Source organism: Triturus cristatus, chromosome 7 (genome assembly GCF_964204655.1).
Source record: "Triturus cristatus chromosome 7, aTriCri1.1, whole genome shotgun sequence".
NCBI classification, from domain to species: Eukaryota; Metazoa; Chordata; class Amphibia; order Caudata; family Salamandridae; genus Triturus; species Triturus cristatus.
Genome location: NC_140590.1, coordinates 1785510951 through 1785525610, shown reverse-complemented (window position 1 = coordinate 1785525610; position 14660 = coordinate 1785510951). Strand labels below are relative to the sequence as shown.

The following is a 14660-nucleotide window of genomic DNA, read 5'->3' as shown; positions in this document are numbered from 1 at the left end:
AAGCATTCCCCCGTTTCCGGAGATCCCGACTCTGCAGGGCGGCCTCACAAATGGGCACGGAGCAGCCCACTCAACCACACAAGACAGTAAAGCAACGTGAGGCCCAATAACGTGAAGGTAGCTTTATTTTCAAAGTTCACTGCAGCGCTTACATCCGTTTGTCTAACGTTTCGGCTGGTTGCCTTGATCACAGACCGGAGAAAAGCGCCCAGGTGCGCTTGGGTGTGATTTTGAACAATTTGGTCACGTGGCTGTGATCATTGAACTCCTCGTCCCACCATGCATTGTGCCAGTAATTACAATGCGTGTTGGAAATCCATCATATTGACTCCATGGTGGTAATCATATTGGGCACAAGCAATGCTTTTGTCATGGGACTCTATACATCCACAGTCAGGTGAGTACTGCCCTTGCCGCAATCTTCATGGGGTTTTCAAACTTTGAAAAGGGCAACCTTCGCGGCACGATCATGACAGGAATGCTCCTGTCTGAATCCCTTCCACGCGCCGTTTACCTTTTGCTCTAGTGGCATCTCCTTTGTAGGTGGGGGGCGCGTGTGAGTCCAGCTCCTCAATCAACATCAGCAAGAAGCAAAAGCATTCCCCCGTTTCCGGAGCTCCCGACTCTGCAGGGCGGCCTCACAAATGGGCACGGAGCAGCCCACTCAACCACACAAGACAGTAAAGCAACGTGAGGCCCAATAACGTGAAGGTAGCTTTATTTTCAAAGTTCACTGCAGCGCTTACATCCGTTTGTCTAACGTTTTGGCTGGTTGCCTTGATCACAGACCGGAGAAAAGCGCCCAGGTGCGCTTGGGTGTGATTTTGAACAATTTGGTCACGTGGCTGTGATCATTGAACTCCTCGTCCCACAATGCATTGTGCCAGTAATTACAATGCGTGTTGGAAATCCATCATATTGACTCCATGGTGGTAATCATATTGGGCACAAGCAATGCTTTTGTCATGGGACTCTATACATCCACAGTCAGGTGAGTACTGCCCTTGCCGCAATCTTCATGGGGTTTTCAAACTTTGAAAAGGGCAACCTTCGCGGCACGATCATGACAGGAATGCTCCTGTCTGAATCCCTTCCACGCGCCATTTACCTTTTGCTCTAGTGGCATCTCCTTTGTAGGTGGGGGGCGCGTGTGAGTCCAGCTCCTCAATCAACATCAGCAAGAAGCAAAAGCATTCCCCCGTTTCCGGAGCTCCCGACTCTGCAGGGCGGCCTCACAAATGGGCACGGAGCAGCCCACTCAACCACACAAGACAGTAAAGCAACGTGAGGCCCAATAACGTGAAGGTAGCTTTATTTTCAAAGTTCACTGCAGCGCTTACATCCGTTTGTCTAACGTTTCGGCTGGTTGCCTTGATCACAGACCGGAGAAAAGCGCCCAGGTGCGCTTGGGTGTGATTTTGAACAATTTGGTCACGTGGCTGTGATCATTGAACTCCTCGTCCCACAATGCATTGTGCCAGTAATTACAATGCGTGTTGGAAATCCATCATATTGACTCCATGGTGGTAATCATATTGGGCACAAGCAATGCTTTTGTCATGGGACTCTATACATCCACAGTCAGGTGAGTACTGCCCTTGCCGCAATCTTCATGGGGTTTTCAAACTTTGAAAAGGGCAACCTTCGCGGCACGATCATGACAGGAATGCTCCTGTCTGAATCCCTTCCACGCGCCGTTTACCTTTTGCTCTAGTGGCATCTCCTTTGTAGGTGGGGGGCGCGTGTGAGTCCAGCTCCTCAATCAACATCAGCAAGAAGCAAAAGCATTCCCCCGTTTCCGGAGCTCCCGACTCTGCAGGGCGGCCTCACAAATGGGCACGGAGCAGCCCACTCAACCACACAAGACAGTAAAGCAACGTGAGGCCCAATAACGTGAAGGTAGCTTTATTTTCAAAGTTCACTGCAGCGCTTACATCCGTTTGTCTAACGTTTCGGCTGGTTGCCTTGATCACAGACCGGAGAAAAGCGCCCAGGTGCGCTTGGGTGTGATTTTGAACAATTTGGTCACGTGGCTGTGATCATTGAACTCCTCGTCCCACAATGCATTGTGCCAGTAATTACAATGCGTGTTGGAAATCCATCATATTGACTCCATGGTGGTAATCATATTGGGCACAAGCAATGCTTTTGTCATGGGACTCTATACATCCACAGTCAGGTGAGTACTGCCCTTGCCGCAATCTTCATGGGGTTTTCAAACTTTGAAAAGGGCAACCTTCGCGGCACGATCATGACAGGAATGCTCCTGTCTGAATCCCTTCCACGCGCCATTTACCTTTTGCTCTAGTGGCATCTCCTTTGTAGGTGGGGGGCGCGTGTGAGTCCAGCTCCTCAATCAACATCAGCAAGAAGCAAAAGCATTCCCCCGTTTCCGGAGCTCCCGACTCTGCAGGGCGGCCTCACAAATGTGCACGGAGCAGCCCACTCAACCACACAAGACAGTAAAGCAACGTGAGGCCCAATAACGTGAAGGTAGCTTTATTTTCAAAGTTCACTGCAGCGCTTACATCCGTTTGTCTAACGTTTCGGCTGGTTGCCTTGATCACAGACCGGAGAAAAGCGCCCAGGTGCGCTTGGGTGTGATTTTGAACAATTTGGTCACGTGGCTGTGATCATTGAACTCCTCGTCCCACAATGCATTGTGCCAGTAATTACAATGCGTGTTGGAAATCCATCATATTGACTCCATGGTGGTAATCATATTGGGCACAAGCAATGCTTTTGTCATGGGACTCTATACATCCACAGTCAGGTGAGTACTGCCCTTGCCGCAATCTTCATGGGGTTTTCAAACTTTGAAAAGGGCAACCTTCGCGGCACGATCATGACAGGAATGCTCCTGTCTGAATCCCTTCCACGCGCCGTTTACCTTTTGCTCTAGTGGCATCTCCTTTGTAGGTGGGGGGCGCGTGTGAGTCCAGCTCCTTAATCAACATCAGCAAGAAGCAAAAGCATTCCCCCGTTTCCGGAGCTCCCGACTCTGCAGGGCGGCCTCACAAATGGGCACGGAGCAGCCCACTCAACCACACAAGACAGTAAAGCAACGTGAGGCCCAATAACGTGAAGGTAGCTTTATTTTCAAAGTTCACTGCAGCGCTTACATCCGTTTGTCTAACGTTTCGGCTGGTTGCCTTGATCACAGACCGGAGAAAAGCGCCCAGGTGCGCTTGGGTGTGATTTTGAACAATTTGGTCACGTGGCTGTGATCATTGAACTCCTCGTCCCACAATGCATTGTGCCAGTAATTACAATGCGTGTTGGAAATCCATCATATTGACTCCATGGTGGTAATCATATTGGGCACAAGCAATGCTTTTGTCATGGGACTCTATACATCCACAGTCAGGTGAGTACTGCCCTTGCCGCAATCTTCATGGGGTTTTCAAACTTTGAAAAGGGCAACCTTCGCGGCACGATCATGACAGGAATGCTCCTGTCTGAATCCCTTATACGCGCCGTTTACCTTTTGCTCTAGTGGCATCTCCTTTGTAGGTGGGGGGCGCGTGTGAGTCCAGCTCCTCAATCAACATCAGCAAGAAGCAAAAGCATTCCCCCGTTTCCGGAGCTCCCGACTCTGCAGGGCGGCCTCACAAATGGGCACGGAGCAGCCCACTCAACCACACAAGACAGTAAAGCAACGTGAGGCCCAATAACGTGAAGGTAGCTTTATTTTCAAAGTTCACTGCAGCGCTTACATCCGTTTGTCTAACGTTTCGGCTGGTTGCCTTGATCACAGACCGGAGAAAAGCGCCCAGGTGCGCTTGGGTGTGATTTTGAACAATTTGGTCACGTGGCTGTGATCATTGAACTCCTCGTCCCACAATGCATTGTGCCAGTAATTACAATGCGTGTTGGAAATCCATCATATTGACTCCATGGTGGTAATCATATTGGGCACAAGCAATGCTTTTGTCATGGGACTCTATACATCCACAGTCAGGTGAGTACTGCCCTTGCCGCAATCTTCATGGGGTTTTCAAACTTTGAAAAGGGCAACCTTCGCGGCACGATCATGACAGGAATGCTCCTGTCTGAATCCCTTCCACGCGCCGTTTACCTTTTGCTCTAGTGGCATCTCCTTTGTAGGTGGGGGGCGCGTGTGAGTCCAGCTCCTCAATCAACATCAGCAAGAAGCAAAAGCATTCCCCCGTTTCCGGAGCTCCCGACTCTGCAGGGCGGCCTCACAAATGGGCACGGAGCAGCCCACTCAACCACACAAGACAGTAAAGCAACGTGAGGCCCAATAACGTGAAGGTAGCTTTATTTTCAAAGTTCACTGCAGCGCTTACATCCGTTTGTCTAACGTTTCGGCTGGTTGCCTTGATCACAGACCGGAGAAAAGCGCCCAGGTGCGCTTGGGTGTGATTTTGAACAATTTGGTCACGTGGCTGTGATCATTGAACTCCTCGTCCCACAATGCATTGTGCCAGTAATTACAATGCGTGTTGGAAATCCATCATATTGACTCCATGGTGGTAATCATATTGGGCACAAGCAATGCTTTTGTCATGGGACTCTATACATCCACAGTCAGGTGAATACTGCCCTTGCCGCAATCTTCATGGGGTTTTCAAACTTTGAAAAGGGCAACCTTCGCGGCACGATCATGACAGGAATGCTCCTGTCTGAATCCCTTCCACGCGCCGTTTACCTTTTGCTCTAGTGGCATCTCCTTTGTAGGTGGGGGGCGCGTGTGAGTCCAGCTCCTCAATCAACATCAGCAAGAAGCAAAAGCATTCCCCCGTTTCCGGAGCTCCCGACTCTGCAGGGCGGCCTCACAAATGGGCACGGAGCAGCCCACTCAACCACACAAGACAGTAAAGCAACGTGAGGCCCAATAACGTGAAGGTAGCTTTATTTTCAAAGTTCACTGCAGCGCTTACATCCGTTTGTCTAACGTTTCGGCTGGTTGCCTTGATCACAGACCGGAGAAAAGCGCCCAGGTGCGCTTGGGTGTGATTTTGAACAATTTGGTCACGTGGCTGTGATCATTGAACTCCTCGTCCCACAATGCATTGTGCCAGTAATTACAATGCGTGTTGGAAATCCATCATATTGACTCCATGGTGGTAATCATATTGGGCACAAGCAATGCTTTTGTCATGGGATTCTATACATCCACAGTCAGGTGAGTACTGCCCTTGCCGCAATCTTCATGGGGTTTTCAAACTTTGAAAAGGGCAACCTTCGCGGCACGATCATGACAGGAATGCTCCTGTCTGAATCCCTTCCACGCGCCGTTTACCTTTTGCTCTAGTGGCATCTCCTTTGTAGGTGGGGGGCGCGTGTGAGTCCAGCTCCTCAATCAACATCAGCAAGAAGCAAAAGCATTCCCCCGTTTCCGGAGCTCCCGACTCTGCAGGGCGGCCTCACAAATGGGCACGGAGCAGCCCACTCAACCACACAAGACAGTAAAGCAACGTGAGGCCCAATAACGTGAAGGTAGCTTTATTTTCAAAGTTCACTGCAGCGCTTACATCCGTTTGTCTAACGTTTCGGCTGGTTGCCTTGATCACAGACCGGAGAAAAGCGCCCAGGTGCGCTTGGGTGTGATTTTGAACAATTTGGTCACGTGGCTGTGATCATTGAACTCCTCGTCCCACAATGCATTGTGCCAGTAATTACAATGCGTGTTGGAAATCCATCATATTGACTCCATGGTGGTAATCATATTGGGCACAAGCAATGCTTTTGTCATGGGACTCTATACATCCACAGTCAGGTGAGTACTGCCCTTGCCGCAATCTTCATGGGGTTTTCAAACTTTGAAAAGGGCAACCTTCGCGGCACGATCATGACAGGAATGCTCCTGTCTGAATCCCTTCCACGCGCCATTTACCTTTTGCTCTAGTGGCATCTCCTTTGTAGGTGGGGGGCGCGTGTGAGTCCAGCTCCTCAATCAACATCAGCAAGAAGCAAAAGCATTCCCCCGTTTCCGGAGCTCCCGACTCTGCAGGGTGGCCTCACAAATGTGCACGGAGCAGCCCACTCAACCACACAAGACAGTAAAGCAACGTGAGGCCCAATAACGTGAAGGTAGCTTTATTTTCAAAGTTCACTGCAGCGCTTACATCCGTTTGTCTAACGTTTCGGCTGGTTGCCTTGATCACAGACCGGAGAAAAGCGCCCAGGTGCGCTTGGGTGTGATTTTGAACAATTTGGTCACGTGGCTGTGATCATTGAACTCCTCGTCCCACAATGCATTGTGCCAGTAATTACAATGCGTGTTGGAAATCCATCATATTGACTCCATGGTGGTAATCATATTGGGCACAAGCAATGCTTTTGTCATGGGACTCTATACATCCACAGTCAGGTGAGTACTGCCCTTGCCGCAATCTTCATGGGGTTTTCAAACTTTGAAAAGGGCAACCTTCGCGGCACGATCATGACAGGAATGCTCCTGTCTGAATCCCTTATACGCGCCGTTTACCTTTTGCTCTAGTGGCATCTCCTTTGTAGGTGGGGGGCGCGTGTGAGTCCAGCTCCTCAATCAACATCAGCAAGAAGCAAAAGCATTCCCCCGTTTCCGGAGCTCCCGACTCTGCAGGGCGGCCTCACAAATGGGCACGGAGCAGCCCACTCAACCACACAAGATAGTAAAGCAACGTGAGGCCCAATAACGTGAAGGTAGCTTTATTTTCAAAGTTCACTGCAGCGCTTACATCCGTTTGTCTAACGTTTCGTCTGGTTGCCTTGATCACAGACCGGAGAAAAGCGCCCAGGTGCGCTTGGGTGTGATTTTGAACAATTTGGTCACGTGGCTGTGATCATTGAACTCCTCGTCCCACAATGCATTGTGCCAGTAATTACAATGCGTGTTGGAAATCCATCATATTGACTCCATGGTGGTAATCATATTGGGCACAAGCAATGCTTTTGTCATGGGACTCTATACATCCACAGTCAGGTGAGTACTGCCCTTGCCGCAATCTTCATGGGGTTTTCAAACTTTGAAAAGGGCAACCTTCGCGGCACGATCATGACAGGAATGCTCCTGTCTGAATCCCTTATACGCGCCGTTTACCTTTTGCTCTAGTGGCATCTCCTTTGTAGGTGGGGGGCGCGTGTGAGTCCAGCTCCTCAATCAACATCAGCAAGAAGCAAAAGCATTCCCCCGTTTCCGGAGCTCCCGACTCTGCAGGGCGGCCTCACAAATGGGCACGGAGCAGCCCACTCAACCACACAAGACAGTAAAGCAACGTGAGGCCCAATAACGTGAAGGTAGCTTTATTTTCAAAGTTCACTGCAGCGCTTACATCCGTTTGTCTAACGTTTCGGCTGGTTGCCTTGATCACAGACCGGAGAAAAGCGCCCAGGTGCGCTTGGGTGTGATTTTGAACAATTTGGTCACGTGGCTGTGATCATTGAACTCCTCGTCCCACAATGCATTGTGCCAGTAATTACAATGCGTGTTGGAAATCCATCATATTGACTCCATGGTGGTAATCATATTGGGCACAAGCAATGCTTTTGTCATGGGACTCTATACATCCACAGTCAGGTGAGTACTGCCCTTGCCGCAATCTTCATGGGGTTTTCAAACTTTGAAAAGGGCAACCTTCGCGGCACGATCATGACAGGAATGCTCCTGTCTGAATCCCTTCCACGCGCCGTTTACCTTTTGCTCTAGTGGCATCTCCTTTGTAGGTGGGGGGCGCGTGTGAGTCCAGCTCCTCAATCAACATCAGCAAGAAGCAAAAGCATTCCCCCGTTTCCGGAGCTCCCGACTCTGCAGGGCGGCCTCACAAATGGGCACGGAGCAGCCCACTCAACCACACAAGACAGTAAAGCAACGTGAGGCCCAATAACGTGAAGGTAGCTTTATTTTCAAAGTTCACTGCAGCGCTTACATCCGTTTGTCTAACGTTTCGGCTGGTTGCCTTGATCACAGACCGGAGAAAAGCGCCCAGGTGCGCTTGGGTGTGATTTTGAACAATTTGGTCACGTGGCTGTGATCATTGAACTCCTCGTCCCACAATGCATTGTGCCAGTAATTACAATGCGTGTTGGAAATCCATCATATTGACTCCATGGTGGTAATCATATTGGGCACAAGCAATGCTTTTGTCATGGGACTCTATACATCCACAGTCAGGTGAGTACTGCCCTTGCCGCAATCTTCATGGGGTTTTCAAACTTTGAAAAGGGCAACCTTCGCGGCACGATCATGACAGGAATGCTCCTGTCTGAATCCCTTCCACGCACCGTTTACCTTTTGCTCTAGTGGCATCTCCTTTGTAGGTGGGGGGCGCGTGTGAGTCCAGCTCCTCAATCAACATCAGCAAGAAGCAAAAGCATTCCCCCGTTTCCGGAGCTCCCGACTCTGCAGGGCGGCCTCACAAATGGGCACGGAGCAGCCCACTCAACCACACAAGACAGTAAAGCAACGTGAGGCCCAATAACGTGAAGGTAGCTTTATTTTCAAAGTTCACTGCAGCGCTTACATCCGTTTGTCTAACGTTTCGGCTGGTTGCCTTGATCACAGACCGGAGAAAAGCGCCCAGGTGCGCTTGGGTGTGATTTTGAACAATTTCGTCACGTGGCTGTGATCATTGAACTCCTCGTCCCACAATGCATTGTGCCAGTAATTACAATGCGTGTTGGAAATCCATCATATTGACTCCATGGTGGTAATCATATTGGGCACAAGCAATGCTTTTGTCATGGGACTCTATACATCCACAGTCAGGTGAGTACTGCCCTTGCCGCAATCTTCATGGGGTTTTCAAACTTTGAAAAGGGCAACCTTCGCGGCACGATCATGACAGGAATGCTCCTGTCTGAATCCCTTCCACGCGCCGTTTACCTTTTGCTCTAGTGGCATCTCCTTTGTAGGTGGGGGGCGCGTGTGAGTCCAGCTCCTCAATCAACATCAGCAAGAAGCAAAAGCATTCCCCCATTTCCGGAGCTCCCGACTCTGCAGGGCGGCCTCACAAATGGGCACGGAGCAGCCCACTCAACCACACAAGACAGTAAAGCAACGTGAGGCCCAATAACGTGAAGGTAGCTTTATTTTCAAAGTTCACTGCAGCGCTTACATCCGTTTGTCTAACGTTTCGGCTGGTTGCCTTGATCACAGACCGGAGAAAAGCGCCCAGGTGCGCTTGGGTGTGATTTTGAACAATTTGGTCACGTGGCTGTGATCATTGAACTCCTCGTCCCACAATGCATTGTGCCAGTAATTACAATGCGTGTTGGAAATCCATCATATTGACTCCATGGTGGTAATCATATTGGGCACAAGCAATGCTTTTGTCATGGGACTCTATACATCCACAGTCAGGTGAGTACTGCCCTTGCCGCAATCTTCATGGGGTTTTCAAACTTTGAAAAGGGCAACCTTCGCGGCACGATCATGACAGGAATGCTCCTGTCTGAATCCCTTCCACGCGCCATTTACCTTTTGCTCTAGTGGCATCTCCTTTGTAGGTGGGGGGCGCGTGTGAGTCCAGCTCCTCAATCAACATCAGCAAGAAGCAAAAGCATTCCCCCGTTTCCGGAGCTCCCGACTCTGCAGGGCGGCCTCACAAATGTGCACGGAGCAGCCCACTCAACCACACAAGACAGTAAAGCAACGTGAGGCCCAATAACGTGAAGGTAGCTTTATTTTCAAAGTTCACTGCAGCGCTTACATCCGTTTGTCTAACGTTTCGGCTGGTTGCCTTGATCACAGACCGGAGAAAAGCGCCCAGGTGCGCTTGGGTGTGATTTTGAACAATTTGGTCACGTGGCTGTGATCATTGAACTCCTCGTCCCACAATGCATTGTGCCAGTAATTACAATGCGTGTTGGAAATCCATCATATTGACTCCATGGTGGTAATCATATTGGGCACAAGCAATGCTTTTGTCATGGGACTCTATACATCCACAGTCAGGTGAGTACTGCCCTTGCCGCAATCTTCATGGGGTTTTCAAACTTTGAAAAGGGCAACCTTCGCGGCACGATCATGACAGGAATGCTCCTGTCTGAATCCCTTCCACGCGCCGTTTACCTTTTGCTCTAGTGGCATCTCCTTTGTAGGTGGGGGGCGCGTGTGAGTCCAGCTCCTCAATCAACATCAGCAAGAAGCAAAAGCATTCCCCCGTTTCCGGAGCTCCCGACTCTGCAGGGCGGCCTCACAAATGGGCACGGAGCAGCCCACTCAACCACACAAGACAGTAAAGCAACGTGAGGCCCAATAACGTGAAGGTAGCTTTATTTTCAAAGTTCACTGCAGCGCTTACATCCGTTTGTCTAACGTTTCGGCTGGTTGCCTTGATCACAGACCGGAGAAAAGCGCCCAGGTGCGCTTGGGTGTGATTTTGAACAATTTGGTCACGTGGCTGTGATCATTGAACTCCTCGTCCCACAATGCATTGTGCCAGTAATTACAATGCGTGTTGGAAATCCATCATATTGACTCCATGGTGGTAATCATATTGGGCACAAGCAATGCTTTTGTCATGGGACTCTATACATCCACAGTCAGGTGAGTACTGCCCTTGCCGCAATCTTCATGGGGTTTTCAAACTTTGAAAAGGGCAACCTTCGCGGCACGATCATGACAGGAATGCTCCTGTCTGAATCCCTTATACGCGCCGTTTACCTTTTGCTCTAGTGGCATCTCCTTTGTAGGTGGGGGGCGCGTGTGAGTCCAGCTCCTCAATCAACATCAGCAAGAAGCAAAAGCATTCCCCCGTTTCCGGAGCTCCCGACTCTGCAGGGCGGCCTCACAAATGGGCACGGAGCAGCCCACTCAACCACACAAGACAGTAAAGCAACGTGAGGCCCAATAACGTGAAGGTAGCTTTATTTTCAAAGTTCACTGCAGCGCTTACATCCGTTTGTCTAACGTTTCGGCTGGTTGCCTTGATCACAGACCGGAGAAAAGCGCCCAGGTGCGCTTGGGTGTGATTTTGAACAATTTGGTCACGTGGCTGTGATCATTGAACTCCTCGTCCCACAATGCATTGTGCCAGTAATTACAATGCGTGTTGGAAATCCATCATATTGACTCCATGGTGGTAATCATATTGGGCACAAGCAATGCTTTTGTCATGGGACTCTATACATCCACAGTCAGGTGAGTACTGCCCTTGCCGCAATCTTCATGGGGTTTTCAAACTTTGAAAAGGGCAACCTTCGCGGCATGATCATGACAGGAATGCTCCTGTCTGAATCCCTTCCACGCGCCGTTTACCTTTTGCTCTAGTGGCATCTCCTTTGTAGGTGGGGGGCGCGTGTGAGTCCAGCTCCTCAATCAACATCAGCAAGAAGCAAAAGCATTCCCCCGTTTCCGGAGCTCCCGACTCTGCAGGGTGGCCTCACAAATGGGCACGGAGCAGCCCACTCAACCACACAAGACAGTAAAGCAACGTGAGGCCCAATAACGTGAAGGTAGCTTTATTTTCAAAGTTCACTGCAGCGCTTACATCCGTTTGTCTAACGTTTCGGCTGGTTGCCTTGATCACAGACCGGAGAAAAGCGCCCAGGTGCGCTTGGGTGTGATTTTGAACAATTTGGTCACGTGGCTGTGATCATTGAACTCCTCGTCCCACAATGCATTGTGCCAGTAATTACAATGCGTGTTGGAAATCCATCATATTGACTCCATGGTGGTAATCATATTGGGCACAAGCAATGCTTTTGTCATGGGACTCTATACATCCACAGTCAGGTGAGTACTGCCCTTGCCGCAATCTTCATGGGGTTTTCAAACTTTGAAAAGGGCAACCTTCGCGGCACGATCATGACAGGAATGCTCCTGTCTGAATCCCTTCCACGCGCCGTTTACCTTTTGCTCTAGTGGCATCTCCTTTGTAGGTGGGGGGCGCGTGTGAGTCCAGCTCCTCAATCAACATCAGCAAGAAGCAAAAGCATTCCCCCGTTTCCGGAGCTCCCGACTCTGCAGGGCGGCCTCACAAATGGGCACGGAGCAGCCCACTCAACCACACAAGACAGTAAAGCAACGTGAGGCCCAATAACGTGAAGGTAGCTTTATTTTCAAAGTTCACTGCAGCGCTTACATCCGTTTGTCTAACGTTTCGGCTGGTTGCCTTGATCACAGACCGGAGAAAAGCGCCCAGGTGCGCTTGGGTGTGATTTTGAACAATTTGGTCACGTGGCTGTGATCATTGAACTCCTCGTCCCACAATGCATTGTGCCAGTAATTACAATGCGTGTTGGAAATCCATCATATTGACTCCATGGTGGTAATCATATTGGGCACAAGCAATGCTTTTGTCATGGGACTCTATACATCCACAGTCAGGTGAGTACTGCCCTTGCCGCAATCTTCATGGGGTTTTCAAACTTTGAAAAGGGCAACCTTCGCGGCACGATCATGACAGGAATGCGGTCGCCAGTAGATAGTTATAGTTAGGATCGTGTTTCCATAGGAAATCCGCAACATTCTATTTGGAATAACTTTGGCGCCGGTCGACGAATCCTCGCAAAATTTTCAAAACTCATGGGGTGCTACGCTCCGCTCCTACCCTGAAAGTCTCGGGGGGATTCGTCAAGTGGGGGCTGAGAAAAAAAAAGGGGGGTCCCAAAACGCGTTTTCCCCATGCATTTTCCCATAGGACCTTTAGTCCGAGCTACAGCCCGAACGGCTGAACAGAATTACTTGAAATTTGGCAGAGAGGTAGTCCTCAGGTCAAGGATGTGCCTTTTGTAGGTCTGGTGTAAATCTGTTCAGTAGGTCCTGAGAAAATAGCATTTAAATCAATATATATATCTGTAAGCGCGCTCAGGGTGTGCGCACAGTGAAAAACCAGAAAACAAAATAAATACATAACTTAGCATTTAAAAAAACGTACAAATTCACTGAAAAAACCATAGGTTTCACACACGTTATAGTTAGCTGTACATTTCACTCGTAAAAAACCAATGAAATTCCACGTTCTAGTTAGATCAGGTAACTATAACTTGCGCGACCGCAATCCACAATGTGTTATTTCAGATGTCATCATTGATGTCATGAGTGATGTCACTGACCATGTCATGAGTGATGTAATATGTGACGTCATCAGCAGTTTATTGTGGGCGCGCAAGTTATAGTTACCTGATCTAACTATAACGTGGAATTTCATTGGTTTTTTACGAGTGAAATGTACAGCTAACTATAACGTGTGTGAAACCTATGGTTTTTTCAGTGATATATATATATATATATATATATATATATATATATATATATATATATATATATATATATATATATATATTTACATATATATATTCAAGCATAATCATAATCCCCAGCCCTTCCAAATGGTTGAGACGCAGTCCAACTTCTTTTGCTATGTATAGTCATCTTCCGCTATCCAAATAGGTTAAAATGTTATAAATATCAAAAAATGCAACATAATCATGCATGCAATAGTGCAGAATATAGACCTTGATTTTGCAAATAAAAGAAACCGGTTCTTCTATTCAATTACAGGGAGATGAGTTGGTGGTGGAATGCACCTACAACACCATGAGACGTTCCAACGTGACATTTGTAAGTTGAAAATATGCTTTCATTCACTAATTTCAAGTTGCTTTGTGACAATACTTACCTCATTGTGTTCCTTCACCAACTAACTTTATCTCTCTTCTCTTACTGGAAGAAAAGAAAAATAGTGTCAATGTCATACAGCGCATTCCCAACTTGTTGCACAATGGGCTGCCTAACGCCAACGCGGATACCCTTGCACCATTTTGAAAGGAGGCACGCAGGAAGGTTTTTTGGCAGTATGGGACACCTTCCTGCACAAAAACAATCCGGAGAGGCATTTTCCTTTTTCTATGTGCTGCAGAATGCAGCACACATAGAAAGAGGAAGTAACAAAGAGAAAAGAAGATATTTCTCTTTGTTAGGCCTCTTTTGGTGGAGCATATCTTTTTCGTGCTGTCCTAGATTGAAACAGTCTTTTACATTTGGGAATGCATTAAAAACCATAGGAGTTGCGTGAGAACACCCACACACTGCCCATGGAATGCCTACACAGGGCAGAGTAATGCAACACAGTGCTTTGCACTGTTTTATGTTACTCCAGATATTTGGAGCCACTCAAAGACATGCAAAAATCTGACTTAAGGTTTGTGTCACTCCTGCACCACGTTGCGTGATGCAAGAGCGACGCAAACCGGGTCATAAATATGGTCCTAATTTTGGAATCACCAAGCTGAGAGGGAAAAAAGACCAGTCTTGATATCAGCAGTCTCTGACCTCCCACAAGGTCCAAATAATATAACCCCCAAAAGAATAGACCAATTTCTGTGAGGAACTATTAGTTCCATCCTTGATGGCTTGCATATTTTCCCCATACCACAAAAGTTGTAGGTCTAACACCATAGTTTGAATTTGTGAAAGTCTGAGCTTTAATAAAAATTACCAAGGAGAGCAATTTTAATTGGTCATGTCCTTAAAAATAAATACTATATACTAAAATGTATTACTCCACTGAAAAATTCCAGGGAAAGCATGCTTTTGTGTCTGATGTCATCATTATGCGAGGAGTCCCTGCATCCTAGATAACAAGTAGTACTTCAGCCAATCCCATTCCTGCTTTACATTCCTGAAGAAATATCTGCAATCCCTTTAGACAATATACTAGTATTTTTGCTTTATCATTATTTGCCTTCTTGCTATTATGATTATTCGT

The 14660-nt window shown here is 48.3% G+C and overlaps 1 protein-coding gene across 1 annotated transcript in view; it reads left to right on the top strand.

Annotated features, from left to right (window-relative positions):
• Positions 1-14660, top strand: part of LOC146813123 (putative DBH-like monooxygenase protein 2) — a 162985-nt gene that overhangs the window by 113816 nt on the left and 34509 nt on the right. The window contains exon 10 of the mRNA XM_085614705.1: positions 13454-13513. Coding sequence (XP_085470831.1) covers positions 13454-13513 — 60 coding nt within the window. The remainder of the gene's footprint in view (positions 1-13453; positions 13514-14660) is intronic.